At 44.6% G+C, this 20,258-nt stretch overlaps 1 protein-coding gene across 4 annotated transcripts in view; it reads right to left on the bottom strand.

Annotated features, from left to right (window-relative positions):
- The window catches only part of IQCG (IQ motif containing G), a 70,870-nt gene that overhangs the window by 6,427 nt on the left and 44,185 nt on the right, over window positions 1–20,258 (bottom strand). For all 4 annotated transcript variants that reach the window (XM_019023391.4, XM_019023392.3, XM_019023393.4 and 1 more), the window contains 2 exons: window positions 19,192–19,353; window positions 17,929–18,003 (listed from right to left, as the gene is read on the bottom strand). In XM_019023391.4, the coding sequence (XP_018878936.2) occupies window positions 17,929–18,003; window positions 19,192–19,353 (237 nt within the window). The remainder of the gene's footprint in view (window positions 1–17,928; window positions 18,004–19,191; window positions 19,354–20,258) is intronic.

The following is a 20,258-nucleotide window of genomic DNA, read 5'->3' as shown; positions in this document are numbered from 1 at the left end:
TCATTATGTTGCCCAGGCTGATCTCAAACTCCCAAGCGATCCACCCACTTCAGCCTCCCAAATTGCTGGGATTACAAGTGTGAGGCACCATGCCCAGCCTATTTATACTAATTTCTATTTATGGAAGGTGATACTGGTTTTTCCTTTTATAGTAATGATATAAAAATCTTAATTTAAAATGAATTGATTTATCTGTTTAGGTGAGTATTTAGGTAGAAAATATTGACCGGGTGCCGTGGCTCACACTATAATCCCAGCCAGCAGTTTGGGAGGCCGAGCAGGTGGATTACTTGAGTCCAGGAGTTTGAGATCAGCCTTGGCAACATGGCAAAACCCCATCGCTACAAAACATAGGAAAATTAGCCAGGCACGGTAGCACGCATTTGTAGTTCCAGCTACTTGGGAGGCTGAGGCAAGAGGATCACTTGAGCCCAGGATGCGGAGGTTGCAGTGAACTGAGATTGCACCTTTGCACTCCAGCCTGGGCAACAGAACAAGACCCTGTCTCAAAAAAAAAAAAATTAAGTAATTACTGCAACTGGGATGCATTGTCGGAAAAAAAATGAAAAGTTAAAAAAAAAAAGGCTGGGCGCGGTGGCTCACACCTGTAATGCCAGCACTTTGGGAGGCCAAGGCGGGCAGATCACCTGAGGTTGGGAGTTTGAGACCAGCCTGACCAACATGGAGAAACCCCGTCTCTACTAAAATACAAAAAATTAGCTGGGCGTGGCAGCACATGCCTATAATCCCAGCTACTTTGGAGGCTGAGGCAGGAGAAATGCTTGAACCCAGGAGGCGGAGGTTGTGGTGAGCCAAGATCGCGCCATTGCACTCCAGCCTGGGCAACAAGAGCAAAACTCCGTCAAAAAAAAAAATTAATAAGTAACAGGTGGTAAACAGATATTACAAAACTATGAGAATGGCATGCAAATAACTAGAGTTTGGCAAAAAATTGAACAATAAAAATTCTATCAATCCAAGAAAAGAAGGAAACAAAATAAAGTATAAAAATTAATTACAAACAAATGAAAAATCACAATAAAAGTAAGCTGGGGTAAATCCTTTTGTCTTAGTCCATTCCAGCTGCTATAACAGAATGCCGGAGACTGGGCAGCTCATAAACAAATTGATTTGTCACAGTTCTGGAGGCTGGGAAGTCCCAAATGAAGGCACTGGCAAATCCCGTGTCTGGTGAGGGCCTGCTTCCTAGACTGCCATCTCTGTGCTGTAACTTCACTTGGCGGAATGGGAAAGGGATTTCTCTGAGGTCTCTTTTTTAAGGGCACTAATCTTATTCATTAGAGTTTCACCCTCTATCACCTTGGGAATTTGGATTTCAACATATGGATTTGGGTGACATAAAAATTGAGCCCACTGTACTACCCTCTGAAAGAAAAACTTCTTTCCCCTTCAAAAAAAATCCAGCTATGAACTACTTAGAGAACTACATGCCCTTGACATGTGGGGATTATTGCAATTCAAGGTGAGATTTGGGTGGGGACACTGAACCAAACCATGTCAGATGGTGTTTTTGTAAAGATCAATAAAATGGTCAAATCTTTAACAAGTTTCAGTAAGAAAAAAGGAAAGAAGACACATCTTTTTAAAAAGTTAATGAAAAAGATTTCATTACTACAGAAATAAAGGACTTTTTAAAATTGTAAAAAAAAGCTATACAGCATAGCTTTATGCTAATAAATTTGAAATCAGTGTTTAGATGAAATGGATTATCTTCTAGGAAGACATAAGTTACAAAAAAGACTCAAAAAGAGATAAAACAACCAGAGCAAAAGGAAAGCAGGTTTGACAATTAATATCTGGCAAAATATAAATCAATCAAGCCAAATATAATTAAGTGAGACAAGGGATATTTTATACTAATAAAAGACAAATTCTAGATATTACAATTATGAACCGCTATATTCTTTTTTTGGTTCTGTTTATTTATATTTGCCTCAGGCCCAAGATAGCTGCTGATGGAACTTTTATGTTGTAATAACATATTTTAGAATATATATAAAGCAAACATTATTAGAAATAATTTCTGTACAAGATATTAACAGATCCACAATCATCTTAGGAAACTATCACATGACTCTGAAATTAATAGGTCAGGTAAGCCAAAATAAGTAACAAAGTGAAAAATCTGACAGCTAGACTAATAGACATTTATAAAATGTTGTCTGTAACAGAGATTGCACACTGTTTCAAGTACCCATGGAATATTTATATAGTCTGACAATAACCATAAATCCAAATAAGAGCTTGACAAATTCCAACAAGCATAAACCTTTTTTTTTTTTTTTTTTTTGAGACAGAGTCTCGCTCTGTCACCCAGGCTGGAGTGCAGTGGCCCAATCTCTGCTCACTGCAAGCTCCGCCTCCCAGGTTCATGCCATTCTCCTGCCTCAGCCTCCCGAGTAGCTGGGACTACAGGCACCCGCCACCACGCCCAGCTAATTTTTTTTTTTTTTTTTTTTTGTATTTTTAGTAGAGACGAGCTTTCATCATATTAGCCAGGATGGTCTCGATCTCCTGACCTCGTGATCCACCCGCCTCGGCCTCCCAAAGTGCTGGGATCACAGGCATGAGCCACTGTGCCCGGCCAAGCATAAATCTTACACTTCACATTCTGAGACCACAATGCAAGACAGTAAGAATAGAACCTCCAGTGACAGGGCTGTTGTGAGGAATAGGAAGCCTACGCTCTTCCCTCACCTCCTCCAAGGACCCAGACATTTAAGAAACACCCTTTTAAATAATTCTTGAGTTACAAAGGAAATTACAAATTATAAACTAAAAATCATTTGGAAAGGAATGACAATGTAAGCATTATATATCAGATCCTGTAAATTACAGCCAAATAGTACTCAGAAAATATATTGGTTTACATGCATTTACTAGAAAATAAAAAAGTAGAAAATAAATGAACTGAACATTTAGGAAACTAGACAGATTAGCAACATAAACTCAAAGAAAGTGCAAGAAAATTACTCAAAACAAAAACCAGTGTGGTAGAAAAAAAGCAGATTTGCTCAAGAAAAGCAAAAGATGGTGTATTAGTCTGTTCTCATACTGCTGATAAAGGCATATCGGAGACTGGGTAATTTATAAAGGAAAGAGCTTTAACTGACTCACAGTTCAGCATGCCTGGAGAGGCCTCAGGAAACTTACAATCATGGCAGGAGAGAGAATGAGTGCCAAGCGAAGGAGGAAGCCCCTTATAAAGCCATCAGATCTTGTGAGAACTCACTCACTACCACGAGAACAGCATGAGGGAAACCAACCCATGATTCAGTGATCTCCACCTGGTCTCGCCCTTGACATGTGGGGATTATTACAATTCAAGGTGAGATTTTGGTGGGGACACAGAACCAAACCATATCAGATGGTGTTTTTGTAAAGATCAATAAAATGGCCAAACCTTCAACAAGTTTCAGTAAGAAAAAAGGAAAGAAGACACATCTTTTTAAAAAGTTAATGAAAATGATTTCATTACTACAGAAATAAAGGACTTTTTAAAATTGTAAAAAAAACTATAGGGCATAGCTTTATGCTAATAAATTTGAAATCAGTGTTTAGATGAAACAGATTATTTTCTAGGGAGATGTAAGTTACAAAAAAGACTCATAAAGAGATAAAAGATCAATAATCTTTTTTTTACAGTTGAAAAGGTAGCCAAATAGCTCCAATTAAATATAACCAGACAAAATTGTTTATGATTGAATTTTATCAAGCTTCAAGGAATAGATAATGTTTTCACTGAAGAAGGCATTAGCTAAAAAATAAAATCATAATAATAATCTGGTTTGTTTTATTTGTGTTTTTATGTTTCAGAGCATAAAAAGATGGAAAGCTTCCAATTCACGCTGCCAAGCATAACTCTGACAGCAATACAACAAAGCAGCACCAAAAAATACACCTACAGGTTAATCTCACTTGTGGAATATATAAACACAAAGTAAAAGTCTAGGCTGGCTGTGGCGGCAGTACCTAGAATCCCAGCTCCTTGGAGGCTGAGGTGGGAGGATTGCTTGAGCCCAGAAGTTCAAGACCAGCCTGGGCAACACAGTGAGAACCCCTGTCTCAAAGAAAAATTTTAAAAATCCATGGTATTGATCTTGTGTTTACCCAAGAATGCCACAAGACAACACAAAATAAGGGAGAGATAAGATATCAAAAGGAAAAAAAGAAAAATGAAAATCAGTAGAAAGAAAATGCAGCAGAGGCTGTGCAGAGTGAGAGGGCAAAATAGAAGCCTCCACTGATAGTTCCCCCCACCACCCAGAAACACTAAATTTGACAACTATCTGTACAAAAAAGCACCTTCATAAGAACCAAAAATCAGGTAACCAATCGCAGTACCTGGTTTTAACTTCGTTTTGCTGAAAGAGGCACTGAAGAGGGTAGGAAAGACGGCTTTGAATTGCTGACGACACTCTCCACCCCCTGGCAGCAGCCACACGGCACGGGTAGGATCTGAGCAGCTGTGGGAGGGCGGGCGCGGCACCTGAGATGTGCATTGAACTCAGTGCTGCCGTCAGTGGAAAAAGCAAAACCGGGTTGAGCTCGGGTGACACCCACCCATGGAGGCAGCACTGAGACCAGCCCCAGCCAGAGGAGAACCGCCCAGCCCCGTGGTGGGACCCGAGTCCCAGCAAGCCTCAGCATCTCGGGCTACGCCGCTCTGGGGTCCTCAATACACTTGAAAGGCGGTCCAGGCCAGGAGGACTACAACCCTCTACAACCCTTATGCAAGCCCTGGTCCTGGTGCCTGTGGACTTGGGGGACTTGGACCTAGTGAGACACCAGCCGTGGTGGTTAAGGGAGTGCTTGTGTCACCCATCCCCCAACCTCAGGCAGTGCAGCCTCTAAAAGAGACTTCCCCTTCTTCTGTTTGAGGAGAGGGAAGAGTACAGAGGACTTTGTCTTGCATCTTGGATACCAGCTCAGCCACAGCAGAATAGAGCACTGGGCAGAGGACACCAGCTCAGCCACAGCAGAATAGAGCACTGGGCAGAGGACACCAGCTCAGCCACAGCAGAACAAGGCACTGGGCAGAGGATACCAGCTCAGCCACAGCAGAACAAGGCACTGGGCAGAGGATACCAGCTCAGCCACAGCAGAATAGAGCACTCAGCAGAGGACACCAGCTCAGCCACAGTAGAATAGGGCACTGGGCAGAGGATACCAGCTCAGCCACAGTATAATAGGGCACTGGGCAGAGGATAGCAGCTCAGCCACAGCAGAACAGGGCACTCGGCAGAGGACACCAGCTCAGCCACAGTAGAATAGGGCACTGGGCAGAGGATACCAGCTCAGCCACAGCAGAACAAGGCTCTGGGCAGAGGATACCAGCTCAGCCGCAGTAGAATAGGGCACTGGGCAGAGGATACCAGCTCAGCCACAGTAGAATAGGGCACTGGGCAGAGGATACCAGCTCAGCCACAGCAGAATAGGGCTCTGGGCAGTCATGAGGCCCCCACTCCAGGCCTTAGCTCCTGGGTGGCCTTCCTAGACACACCTTGGGCCAGAAGGGAACCCGCTGCCTTGTAGGGGAGGGCCCAGTCCTGGCAGGATTCATCATCTACTGACGAAAGAGCCCCCGGGCCCTGAATAACCAGCAGGGGTCCACAGGGGTACACCATGGGCCTTGGGTGAGACTCTGAGATGTGCTGCCTTCGAAGACATGGTAGTGGCTATGGTGAGAGACCCCTGCTTGAGCAAAGCAGAGGAAAAAGTAAAAGGGGACTCTGTCTTACACCCTAGGTACCACCTCAACTACAATGGGGTAGAGTACCAAGAGGCTCTTGGAGTCCCCAGTTCAGGCCTTGACTCTTTTTTTTTAGATGGAGCCTCACTCTGTTACCCAGGCTGGAGTGCAGTGGCACGATCTTGGCTCACTGCAACCTCCACCTCTGGGGTTCAAGCGATTCTCCTGCCTCAGCCTCCAAGTAGCTGGCATTACAGGCACCTGCCACCATGCCTGGCTAATGTCTGTATTTTTAGTAGAGACCAGGTTTCACCATGTTAGCCAGGTTGGTCTCAAACTCACGACCCCAGGTGATCCACCCCCTCTCAGCCTCTCAAAGTGCTGGGATTATAGGCGTGAGCCACCGCCCCCGGCCCAAGGCCTTGACTCTTGGATGGCATTTCTGGTCCTGTTCTGGGTAAGAGGGTAGCCCACTCCCCTGAAGAGTAAGTCCCAGGCCTGGCAGCATTCACCACAAACTGACTGGAGAGTCCTTGGGCCTTAGCTGAACATCAGCAGTAGCCTGGCGGCACTCTCCATGGGCCTGTGGTAGTAGTGGCCATGAGCAGCAGCTCCTCCGCATGTGGAAAGCAGATGCAAGAGGAGGAAGGACTTTGTCTTGTGGCTTGAAGGCCAGCTTAGCTGCAGGAGTTTAGAGCACAAGGTAGACTTCTAAGGTTTTTGACTCCAGCTCTTGGCTCCCAGACAGCATCTCTGGACCTGCCCAGGGCCTGGGGGGACTAGCCACTCTGAAGGGAAGGATACAAGCCTGGCTGATTTCGCCACCTGCTGATTGTAGAGTCCTAGGGCCTTGAGCGAACATAGGCAGTAGCCAGGTAGTGGTTACCGCCTTGGGTGAGACCAGGTGCTGTGCTGGCTTCAGGTCTGACCTAGCACAGTCCCAGTGGTGGTGGTCACCAGGGGGCTTGTGTCACCCCATTCTCAGCTCCAGGTAGCTCGGCAAAGAGTTAGAGACTCTGGGAGAAAGTAAGGAAAAAGAACAAGAGTCTCTCCCTGGCAATCCAGAAAATTCTTCTGGATCTTATCTAAGACCACCAAGGTGATACCGCTACATGTCTGCATGAACCACAGAATTAGGGGCTTGGAGTGTTCCCTAATGAGGTACGGCTTAGACCACAACACTCAAGTCCCTTCGTATGCCTAGAAAGCCTTTGCAAGAAGGATGAGTACAAATAAACCCAGACTGCAAGGACTACAATAAATACGTAACTCGTCAATGCCCATATACCGATGAACATCCAGAAGCATCAAGACCATCCAGGAAAACATGACTTCACCAAACAAATGAAATAAAGCACCAGGGACTAATCGTGGAGAAACAAAGATATGTGACGTTTTAGACAGAGAATTCAAAATAGCCATTTTGAGGAAACTCAAAGAAATTCAAGATAACACAGGGAAACAATTCAGAAATCTATCAGATAAACTTAACAGAGATTGAAATAATTAAAAAGAAGCAGAAACTCTTGAGTCAAAAGATGCAACTGACATACAGAAGAAGGCATCAGAGTCTCAAGAGCAGAAGTGATCAAGCAGAAGAAGGAATTCGTGAGCCTGAAGACAGGCTATTTGAAAATACACAGGAAAGACAAAAGAAAAAAGGATAAAAGAAATGGAAAGATATTCCATGTTCATGGATTGGAAGAGTCAATATTGTTAAAATGTACATTACTACCCAAAGCAATCCACAGATTCAATGCACTCCCTATCAAAATACCAATGACATTCTTCACAGCAATAGAAAAACAATCCTAAAATTTATATGGAACCACAAAAGACCCAGAATAGCCAAAGCTATCCTGAGTAAAAATAAACTGGAAGAATCACATTACCTGATTTGAAATTATACTATAGAGCTATAGTAACCAAAACAGCATGGCACTGGAATAAAAACAGACACATAGACCAATGGAACAGAATAGAGAACCCAGAAGCAAATCAATAAATCTACACTGAATTCATTTTTGACAAAGGCACCAAGAACAAACACTGGGGAAAGGATAGTCCTTCAATGAATGGTGCTGGGAAAACTGAATATCCATATGCAGAAGAATGAAACTAGACAGCTATCTCTCACCATTTACAAAAATCAAATCAAAATTGGTTAAAGAGTTAAACTTAAGACCTCAAACTATGAAACTACTAAAAGAAAACACTGGGGAAACTCTCCAGGACATTGGACTGGGCGAAGATTTCTTGAGTAATACCCCAGAAGCATGAGCAACCAAAGCAAAAATGAACAAATGGATCATATCAAGTTAAAAAGCTTCTTCACAGGCCAGGTGTGGTGGCTCACACCTGTAATCCCAGCACTATGGGAGGCTGAGGCGGGTGGATCACTTGAGGCCAGGACTTCAAGGCCAGAGATGAAACCCCACCTCTACTAAAAATACAAAAATTAGCCGGGCATGGCAGTGCACTCCTGTAGTCCCAGCTACTTGGGAGGCTGAGGCACGAGAATCTCTTGAACCCAGGAGGCGGAGGTCGCAGTGAGCCAAGATTGTGCCACTACACTCCAGCTTGGGCGACAGAGCAAGACTCTGTCTCAATAAATAAATAAATAAAATATAAAAGGCTTCTGCATAGCAAACAAAACAATTAAAGTGAAAAGACAACCCACAGAACTGGAGAAAATATTTGCAAACTACCTATATGACAAGGGTTTAATAAACAGAATATATAAAGAGCTCAAACAAGTCTATAGGAAAAAATCTAATAATGTGAAAAATGGGCTAAAAGGGCCGAGTGTAGTCGCTCACACCTATAATCCCAGCACTTTGGGAGGCCTAGGCTGGAGGAGTGCTTGAGCTCGGAGTTCAAGGCCCGCCTGGGCAACAATAGTGAGATCTCGTCTCTCTCTCTCTCTTTCTATGTGTATAACATATACATACATACACACACACACACACACACACACACATATATATATACACACATACATATATATATATATATACACACATACACACACACACACACACACACATATATATATATATATTTTTTTTAAAGGGCCAAAGATCTGAATAGGCATTTCTGAAAAGAAGACACACAAACACCAGACATATAGAAAGGTGCTCAGCATCACAGATCATCGGAGAAATGCAAATGAAAACTACGAGACATCATCTCGCCCCAGTTAAAACGGTGTGTATCTAAAAGACAGGCAATAATGAATGCTAGCAAGGCTGTGGAGAAAAAGGAATCCTTGTACAGTATTGGTTGGTGGAAATGTAAATTAGCACAACCACTATGGAGAACAGTTTGGAGGATCTTCAAAAAAATAAAAATAGAGCTACCATATGATCCAGAAATTCCATTGCTAGGTATATACCCAAAAGAAAGGAAATCAGATGTTGAAGAGATGTCTGCACTTCTATGTTTATTGCAGCACTGTTCACAATAGCCAAGATTTGGAAGCAATGTAAGTGTCTACCAACAGATGAACAGATAAAGAAAAGGTGGGGCCGGGCGTGGTGGCTCATGCCTGTAATCCCAGCACTTTGGGAGGCCGAGGCGGATCACCTGAGGTCAGAAGTTTGAGAACAGCCTGGCCAATATGGAGAAACCCCATCTTTACTAAAATACAAAAATTAGCTGGGCATGGTGGCGCACACCTGTAGTCCCAGCTACTCGGGAGGCTGAGGCAGGAGAATTGCTTGAGCCTGGGAGGCAGAGATTGCAGTGAGCCGAGATCGTGGGCAACAGAGCAAGACTCCCTCTCAAAAAGGAGTAAATAAATAAATAAATTTAAAAAGGTGGGACATATAAACAATGGCGTACTATTCAGCCCAGAATGAGATTGTGTCATTTGCAACAATATAGATGGAACTGAGGTCATCATGTTAAGTGAAATAAACCAGGCAGGGGAAGACAAACTTCACATGTTCTTCTTTGTGAGAGCTAAAAATTAAAACAATTGAACTCATGGAGGTCGAGAGTAGAAGGGTGGTTACCAGAAGCTGGGAAGGTAGTGGGGGATGCGGAGGGTGTGGGGATGGTTAATGTGTACAAAAAGGTAGAAAGAATGAATAAGACCCAGCATTTGGTAGCAAAACAGGGCGACCATAGTCAATAATTTAATTGTAAATTTAAAAAGAACCAAACGCGTGTAATGAGATCATTTGTAGCACAAAGGATAAAGGCTCAAGGTGATGGAGACCCCATTTCCCCTGATGTGACTCCCACGTGTCGCACGCCTGTATCAAAGTACGTCATGCACTCCATAAGTATATACACCTACTATGTGCCCACAAAAATTAAAAATTAAAAAAGAGTTTAAAATAGAAACAATTTTAAGTCTATAAATCAGTTTTTCAGCAGTCTATTAAAAGGAATAACAGGCCGGGTGTGATGGCTCACACCTGTAATCCCAGCACTTCGGGAGGCTGAGGCGGGTGGATCACCTGAGGTCAGGAGTTTGAGACCAGCCTGACCAACATAAGAAACCCTGTCTCCACTAAAAAAATACAAAATTACCCAGGCATGGTGGCAGGCGCCTGTAATCCCAGCTACTCGGGAGGCTGAGGCAGGAGAATCACTTGAACTCAGGAGGCGGAGGCTGCGGTGAGCTGATATCGCGCCACTGGGCAACAAGAACAAAACTCCAATCTCAGAAGAAAAAAAAAAAGGAATAATGATCGAGTAAGGTTTATCCCAAGAATTTGAAGATGACTCAACATCAGCAAGTCTATTAATGTATTTCCCTTTATTAACATATTAAAGAAGAGAAAACAATATCATCTCAATTAATGAAAAAAAAATCCATCTCAAAATTGAGTACTCATCCTGATGAGAAGAAAAACTTTTAACAAGAACAAAAAGATACTTCCTGAAGTTGATAAAGCTTGTCTACCAGAAACCTACAGAGTAAATCTCACAGTTGATGATTAAAAAAAAAAAACTCATTTGTGGCAGTTACCAATTTACTGCCTGTCAGCTCCAAATCCACCTCTTTGCTTTGCGAAAGTGGATGCTTGCTGTGAACGTTTTTCTTGCCAGCTGACAAAATGCTAAGCTGTGTCAGTAGAGGGCGCTGGAGGCACACGACAGGAGGGCGTCTCACTGTCCGGTCACCAGAGCGCGGCTGCCAGCGGTGTGTGGGTGGGACACCCGGCCGCACTTGTCCACCCACACGTTTTACTGAGACCGCGCAGGAGGATTCCTGCTGGCCAAACACGTTATGACCTAGTAGGGTTTATCCCAGGAATTTAAAGATGACTCAAATCAGCAACTCTCTCAATGTATTCTACTTTTTTAACATATTAAAGGAGAAAAAATAACTCAATGGACAAAAAAACTGTTTTTCTTTCTTGTTTTTTTTTTCCCTAATTGAGTACGCATCCAGATTAGGAAAACAAAACAAAACAACAAAAAAAACTTTTAGTAAGGTCCACAGTTTCCTGCTTGCCAACCTTATCCTGCCAGCTGTGAGTCAGCTCTGGCCCAAGGCAACCCAGCAAACATCGCCGCCATCCAGCGGGCACAGCCGCACCCTCTCCAGTGAGGCCTGCATCTTACCCGCCGCCATCCAGGTGGCACAGCCGCACCCTCTGCAGTGAGGCCTGCATCTTACCCGCCGCCATCCAGCGGGCACAGCCGCACCCTCTCCAGTGAGGCCTGCATCTTACCCGCCGCCATCCAGCGGGCACAGCCGCACCCTCTCCAGTGAGGCCTGCATCTTACCCGCCGCCATCCAGCGGGCACAGCCGCACCCTCTCCAGTGAGGCCTGCATCTTACCCGCCGCCATCCAGCGGGCACAGCCGCACCCTCTCCAGTGAGGCCTGCATCTTACCCGCCGCCATCCAGCGGGCACAGCCGCACCCTCTCCAGTGAGGCCTGCATCTTACCCGCCGCCATCCAGGTGGCACAGCCGCACCCTCTGCAGTGAGGCCTGCATCTTACCCGCCGCCATCCAGGTGGCACAGCCGCACCCTCTCCAGTGAGGCCTGCATCTTACCCGCCGCCATCCAGCGGGCACAGCCGCACCCTCTCCAGTGACGCCTGCATCTTACCCGCCACCATCCAGGGGGTACAGCCGCACCCTCTCCAGTGAGGCCTGCATCTTACCCTGGGGAAGGATCCTTCCCCTTCCACCCCCAAGTATGTCTAGTCCAATAACAGCTTCAGTAACTGAGGAAACAATGACAGAGAGGGTCCACGGAACAGGTGGGCTCACAGTCAGACTAGTTAAGGCTCCATCTGTCACCTAACCACCATAATCTCCCATTTTGACTAGTGGCCATGCTGTCACTTTGGGTCCCCGTGCATGAACATCAATTCAGAGCCAATGCTTCAGTCATCTCAGAAGGCCTGGGTAGTTTGCTTTCCCCAGTGCACAGTCACTCTGTAAATAGCACAGGTCTTCTGAGTAGGGCCTAGAGGGAGACTTACAGTAGGTACTTGCAGCAGGGCTGCAGAGTTCATTCTTTGGGGGAAATCCCCCCACGCCCTCACACCCCAGTTCATAAAGGGGCCCTGGGGCTGTGAACTGACTCAGTCCTAAGAGCTAGGGGAGAGGCCGTGACTCTCTGCTGTGGTGATTCAAATCAGGTTTCTGGCTACCAGACCCAGAATTTTTTTCTGTTATACTTGAGTAGGCAGCCCATCAATTTTGTTCCTAGAGATACCATCATTCATTAGCCTTTGCCAAGAATCCCAGTGGCCAAAGGCATTCTGATTACGTCTCTGCCGCCCTTCGTGGTAAATGTGCCCACCTTATCTCTGACAATTAAGTGCTCCCAATTATCCGGAGGCACTTCAGGATCCCATCACCCCACTGATACCAGGAAGCTCATCTCAATGACAACATCCTTAGGGTCACACCTGCCTACATAGGAAAGCAAGCACAGAGCTTTTAGAGAGGCAGATGCTCCCCTCACTATTCTATTTCTCAATGTCTTAGTAAAGAAGTGTCTTCTGGGCCTTCTCATGGTTATGAATGGGTGCTTGGTGGTAGACGTGTAAGTCACACATGTTAAATCCACTGTGACATTCCTGTCTCCCTACATCTTTGGATTCTCTACCCCAAATCATAGCAGGGAAGCTCTGGCATCTCTACCTCATCAAATGTAGGCAAATGTTGAGTCACCTCCTGCTGCTCAAGCCAAACCATGAAATCCAGACTCTCTGGTAAGTGCATCTATATCAATGAATTAAACAAATGGAGTGTGATAGCCTACCCTGTTGGATCTAACACTCTTAGAATCAACTCGACATGTTTCCCAGGTTTCTTCCAATATTTATAAGCAAAATCTTACCATTCTTTTGGTGTGTAAGTGATTTCCTTCTGAGTTAGTTATCTGAGTTTTATGTCCCCCTGTAACATGCTAAGATTTGACCCTAGTTATGGATCCAGTGACAACAGGGGTGACTGTACCAGGTCTGAAGAGCGAGCCCTTGCCAAGGCATCCTCCCAGATGAAGTTATCACAGGGGTGACTGTACCAGGTCTGAAGAGTGAGCAACCCTTTCCAAGGCATCCTCTCAGATGAAGTTATCACAGGGGTGACTGTACCAGGTCTGAAGAGTGAGCCCTTTCCCAGGCATCCTCCCAGATGAAGTTATCACAGGGGTAGCTGTACCAGGTCTGAAGAGCGAGCCATTTCCAAGGCATCCTCCCAGATGAAGTTATCACAGGGGTAACTGTACCAGGTCTGAAGAGTGACCCCTTTCCCAGGCATCCTCCCAGATGAAGTTATCACAGGGGTGACTGTACCAGGTCTGAAGAGCGAGCCCTTTCCCAGGCATCCTCCCAGGTGAAGTTATCACAGGGGTGACTGTACTAGGTCTGAAGAGCGAGCCCTTTCCAAGGCATCCTCCCAGATGAAGTTATCACAGGGGTAACTGTACCAGGTCTGAAGAGCGAGCCCTTTCCAAGGCATCCTCCCAGATGAAGTTATCACAGGGGTGACTGTGCCCGGTCTGAAGAGCGAGCCCTTTCCAAGGCATCCTCCCAGATGAAGTTATCACAGGGGTGACTGTACCAGGTCTGAAGAGTGAGCCCTTTCCCAGGCATCCTCCCAGATGAAGTTATCACAGGGGTGACTGTACCAGGTCTGAAGAGCGAGCAACCCTTTCCAAGGCATCCTCCCAGGTGAAGTTATCACAGGGGTGACTGTACCAGGTCTGACGATTGAGCAACCCTTTCCAAGGCATCCTCCCAGATGAAGTTATCACAGGGGTGACTGTACCAGGTCTGAAGAGCGAGCCCTTTCCACGGTACCCTCCCAGATGAAGTTATCACAGGGGTGACTGTGCCAGGTCTGAAGAGCGAGCAACCCTTTCCAAGGCATCCTCCCAGATGAAGTTATCACAGGGGTGACTGTACCAGGTCTGAAGAGTGAGCCCTTTCCCAGGCATCCTCCCAGATGAAGTTATCACAGGGGTGACTGTACCAGGTCTGAAGAGTGAGCCCTTTCCCAGGCACCCTCCCAGATGAAGTTATCACAGGATCTTCAGGCAAAGGAAGTGCGGTGTCCTCAGACGCAGGAGGGCAGGGTACTTCCGCTGCCAAGGGGGCTTTAAAGTGATTTGCCAGTTTCATCCGAATCTGAGCAGGTGTTCCCATTCCAAGTTTCAGGGTCCTGTTCTTTCCCTGTGAGTGCTCTAACTTGCATATCAGAAACTTGGCGTGACTATGACAAATTCATGTGTAATCCTGACTAAAACACCAGAACAGTGGTGTTGTATTAACAACCAACAATAGAAAAAGGATGCCCCATTATCACTGCTACAACCAACAAGTACACTGGACTTTTTAGCTAGACAACAAGCCATGAAATGAAAACAGACATATAAATAATAAAAAGGAAAATATAAAATTGTTATTTGCATGCAGTAAGATTTTCCACCTAGGAAATCCAAATGAATCCACTGAAAAACCATTAGAGGGTTTAACAAATCCACAGCAATACACAAAAGAAATACCTTTCCACATACCATACACTTAGAGACAGAACCAAGAAGGTTTTGCAATGTTATCACAGAAAAACCTGGAAACAACCTAAATCTACTGACAGAATGGTTCACTAAATTTCAGTATATTCTGAGTGCGAGATATATTCTATCAATCAGCTGTATTGCTACAGAAAACATTAAAAACAAAGTAAATGTAAAAAGAAAACAACAGGCTCTGGAACACTATATATAGCATGATCCAATTTACTTAAGAAACAAATACTAGGCCGGGCGCAGTGGCTCACACCTGTAATCCCAGCACTTTGGGAGTCTGAGGCCAGCAGATCACTTGAGGGCAGGAGTTCAAGACCAGCCTGACCAACATGGTGAAACCCCGTCTCTACCAAAAATACAAAAATTAGCCAGGTGTGGTGGCAGGTGCATGTAATCCCAGCTACTCGGGAGGCTGACGCAGGAGAATCACTTGAACCTGGAGGCAGAGGTTGCAGTGAGCCGAGATCGTGCCATTGCACTCCAGCCTGGGCAACAGAGCAAGACTCCTCTCAAAAACAAAACAAAACAAAACAAAAAAACACCACTGAGAATAGGTATGTTTTTAGGTATAAGTATGTATATGAAAAGAAATACATGTGGAAGAAACTTCCCTTCAGAAAGGGGAGTAATTTAAGAGGGCTTTCACTTTCTTTAACCTACGTATTTCCGTCTGAAATTGTAGCTGGACGTGGTGGTGCACACCTCTAGTCCCAGCTACTCAGGAGGCTGAGGTGGGAGGATCACTTGGGCCCAGGAGTTTGAGGCTGCAGTGAGCTATGGTGGCACCACTGCACTGAAGCCTGGGAAACAGAGAAAGACCCTGTCCCTAAAAAATGAAAAATAAAAAAATATATACTTATGTATTGCTTGTGTTATTGGGCTGAAGATCTGGGAAACTCTGGCGTCATCCCTTCGTGATCCATTTATCCACCAACTCACTGATAAATATCCAACACCTGCCAGGTATCTCACACTTGAAACAGGTAACATGATACATAATTCTTAAAGTGCAAGGCTACAGAACCCTAATTCTAATAGCCTACCAGATATTTTTTTCAGTAAAGACCTGCAAGAGAGCATCTACAAATTCTCCTCTTTAACCACACATTTGGAATCCTTGACTGAAAACTCGTTAGCTTTTTCGAAAGGCAAGCTGTATTATAACTAAGCTGGAAAATTTTCTCTTTATTCATCCAACAGGGATATTTTGAAAGACTCCAGCTGGGGCTGGGCACGGTGGCTCACGCCTGTAATCCCAGCACTTTGGGAGGCTGAGGCAGGTGGATTACCTGAGGTCAGGAGTTCTAGACCAGCCTGGTCAACACGGTGAAACCCCGTCTCTACTAAAAATACAAAAATTAGCTGGGCGTGCGCCTGTAATCCCAGCTACTCAGGAGGCTGAGGCAGGCGAATCGCTTGAGCCCAGGAGGTCGAGGTTGCAGTGAGCCAAGATCACGCCACTGCACTCCAGCCCGGGCAGTAAAGCAAGACTGCATCTCAAAAAAAAAAAAAAAAAAAAAAAAAAGAAAGAAAGAAAGACTCCAGGTAGACTTAGACATAATTCTAACCTTAGATATATTATAGACCCAGCTTGGTTATTAGTATTGAAAATGCTCTTAAAACCACAGCGTCATATATATTTCACACAAGAAGAAATAAATTGAGTAAACATGTGGAAAAATGTTATGTTCACCTGTTAATAAGCAAAAATAAAAAATAAAACAACTCATTAAATTAGCAGACTTTGAAAAATATTGAAAATGGCTACTAATATTGAAGAGACCTTGAAATTACTGCCTGCAACACTGCTAACGGCAGCACAGATTCGAGAGTATTAGCAATGTTTATTAAAAGTCACATAATACCAGTCTCTGAAACAAAAATCTCATGACTGAGATTGACTTTTAGTAAATAGTTGCCATGAAGAAAAACAGTTCTTTGGGCAAAGCTTTAATGAGTGCATTATTTATAATAACAAACTTTAGAAACAATCTAAATATAAAAAAAAGTGTAACAAATAAACTGTGGCACAACCATTCAATGGAACATTAAACACAATTTTCAATTATTTTATAAAGAAACTGTAATAACATAAAAAATGAAAAGCAATGAGTAATTTTAAAAATCTCCACTCAACTGGGAATGTTATTTTTATAGTGTAAAAGATTAGTAAATTTTTTTTTTTTTTTGAGACAGATTCTTGCTCTGTTGCCCAGGCTGGAGTGAGTGGCATGATCTCGGCTCACTGTAACCTCTGCCTCCTGGGTTGAAGCGATTCTACTGCCTCAGCCTTCTGAGTAGCTGGGATTACAGGCGCCCGCCACCATGCCCGGCTAATTTTTGTACTTTTAGTAGAGACGGGGTTTCTCCATGTTGGCCAGGCTAGTCTCGAACTCCTGACCTCAGGTGATCCGCTGGCCTCTGCCTCCCAAAGTGCTGGGATTACAGTGTGAGCCACCATGTCCAGCCTCTATTTATTTTTCTTTTTTATTTATTGGCCACTATACTATTGGGAAAAATTTTTAAATATAGTCATAATTTAAAAATAATTAATTTAAAAATTATGTCTTTTTTTGGTTTTTGTTTTTGAGACGGGGTCTCGCTCTGTTGCCTAGGCTGGAGTACGGTGGCGTGATCTCAGCTCACTGCAGCCTCTGCCTCCCAGGTTCAAGCAATTCTCCCACCTCAGCCTCCTGAGTAGCTGGGATTACAGGCGTACCACCATGCCCGGCTAATTTTTGTATTTTTTAATAGAAACAGGGTTTCACCATGTTGGCCAGGCTGGTCCCAAACTCCTGAACTCAGGTAATCCACCCTCCCCGGCCTCCCAAAGTGCTGAGATGACAGGCGTGAGCCACTGTGCCCAGTCCATAATTGTAGGTCATAATTTGACTTAATAAATTTTAAGTCATAAATTAAGTCATAATTTGAAAATTATGAGTATACAGCAATATAGAAATCGAAAATTTTCTTATGTAAGCTCAATGATAAAAGCAGAAAACAAAATTTTACCTGTACTCTCTCAAATTACAGCTATATAAGATATCTATTCAGATGCATAACCCTGAAAGAAAACATGAGCTAAAGTTCATTAGGCTGAAAGAATGATGGTTGGTTTTTCTTCAAAATATTCTTTTTGTTTCCTCAGTATAAGCAGAGTACAAAAAAAAAAGTCAAAGCATAGAAAAGCTGTGGGGACCCACCTGTTGCTCCTTTCTAAGGAACATTTCAATCTCTGTGTGAGTCCGGGCCTCTTCTTCGGTTTTCATCCTGAGTTTCTGTAAGAACAATCAGATACCAGTACGTCTTCCCCGCCAGGCTGGGAATCAGAAGTTCTCAAGATGAGAGGAGCAGCTCGGTCGGTAGCTGAGGCTCCCTTTACCAGCTGGGATCCCGGGCATTCAGTTCCCTGCAACTCCTGTTCACCAACACTGCAGAGCCACGTGGCGCGGCACTGTCTGGACTGTGTGTGTCCCTAACGAGAGGAGCACAATCCCATGAGCTGAATAGAGGTGCCCACTGAAGGACAGAAACGGTGCTCCAAGGGCACAAGGCTGTGGGGCTTAAAAATGGGGAATTCCGGAGTGCCAGGAAGAGTGTTGACGTGGCCTTGAGCCACGTCAGTCTCAGAGCGAGGAGTCCTCCCACACACAAATTCCACGATCTAAGGACGTTTGTTCCTTCTTCCCTCTTCCCATCTGCCTGCTGCTCTTTCTTGTTTTCTTTTCTCTTTTTTTTTTTTGTGAGAAGGGAGTCTCCCTAGTTGAAGTCTGAATTTGCCCAGGCTGGCTTCAAACTCAAGGATCCTCCTGCCTCACTGCCTCACCTCCGATTAGCTGGGACTAGTGCCTGGCTTTGCGTGGGTGCGTGCGCGTGTGTGCGTGCGTGCGTGTGTGCGTGCGCGTGTGTGTGCGTGCGTGCGCGTGTGTGTGTGCGTGCGTGCGTGTGTGCCATTTAGCATTCCCCTCAAAGAAGATCTACCACTTCTTTCTTCCTCCTGGTATTTTTCACCGTGACTTCTCATCTCTATAAACTCAGGTTTGAACGAAGTTCAGCTCTCTCGATGCTGTATTTCTTACTGGAGGAGTGAAAGGTACTGGTTAGATGAAAGAAACAGCAGCAAAATCCTGCCATAACTAAGCACCTCGTTTTGCCCTCTCCCTATAATTAGTCAGAAAAATGGTGATTGGTTTGCCAAAATAAGAAGAAGTGACCAAGGAGAGAAAGTGCAGCCAATTTTCAAAGTCATTATGAGGCAGGAGATGGAGGCTACAGCCCACTGGAATCTCTGCTTGCGAACACGCATATCCTCATTTAGGCTTTTATTTCCAACCTCAAGTGGAGGGGCTGTTGCCGATAGAGATGGAGGGAAATCTTTGTCTCCCTCCTTTGTTAGCTGAGATGGGATCAGGAGTGACAGCTCAATTGCCATCTCCTGGGTTCTTGGCTAATGTCCCAGGGATTACCTCAATCTCTTCCAGCAAGAGTTCCTCTGTTCTGTTACACTTTTTCTGGGTCTGGGCAATCTGCAGCTCGGTATTGGTTTTCATGTAGCGATTCTCCAAGTTGGATTTTGCCTTCATCTCTTGCAGTTGGTCCTTGAGGTTAGCAATATACTCATTCTGACTCTGTAGTGGAAAGACCAGGTTTCTAAATTGAAAATACATTCTACCTCCATTCAGTTCAGTCAGCGGCTTACGGTTCCCTTTTATGCGTATAAATCAATAAGGAACTGGAACTGTTTTACCACTGTCATACAATGGGAAATTTAGCCAACAATCATGAAGAGTATAGATGAAAGTGAGTAACACAGCATTTCTAAGAATCAGGGCGCATCAGGGCTGTGAGATTAGTTCCCAGGCACATTATTGCTGTACTCCATATGTCCCACACAGCTTTCTCATTTTGGTAGGAAGAACACTGGTCAAAATGATCAAAAGAACTGACTTCCCACCCAGGCCTCCAGCTGTGTGAACTTGGCCAAGTCAAATCTCCAACTTTTTACTTTCTATAAAACAAACAAACACACAAACATACAAACACCCAACCTGCCTGAAGTATCTCAGAGAGTGATTATTAGGTTTCCTTGAGAACACGTGTGAAAACGCTTTCTTTTTGCAGGTCACCAAGTGCTTGGCAATTGTGAGGACTCAATAGTCATTAAGAAAAATATTTATTCAGCACCAGGCACTGAGCTAGGCTCTAGGAAAATTGTGGAGATCTAAACAGACATATTCCCTTCCCTCATAGAGCTTACAGTCTAATAGAAGAGAGGTGGTAAAAAAGAGACAAACACATGTGTAAACTTTCAAAATTGTGCAAAATGATAGAAAAGGAAAGCTGGACAGGCTGTGGGAGGAAATAACAAGGGAGGAGTACATTAGACTCTGGAAGGTCTGAGAAGGACTCTCTCAGGAAAGCGATGGCTCATTCGATACCTGAAGGACAGGTAAGACCACCACATGAAAAATAGGCTTGGCCAGGCACGGGGGCTCACGCCTGTAATCCCAGCACTTTGGGAGGCCGAGGCATG

The sequence above is a fragment of the Gorilla gorilla genome, chromosome 2, assembly GCF_029281585.2.
Source record: "Gorilla gorilla gorilla isolate KB3781 chromosome 2, NHGRI_mGorGor1-v2.1_pri, whole genome shotgun sequence".
NCBI lineage: Eukaryota > Metazoa > Chordata > Mammalia > Primates > Hominidae > Gorilla > Gorilla gorilla.
The sequence above is the reverse complement of the archived record's forward strand: the minus strand, read 5'-3'. Positions and strand labels throughout refer to the sequence as shown.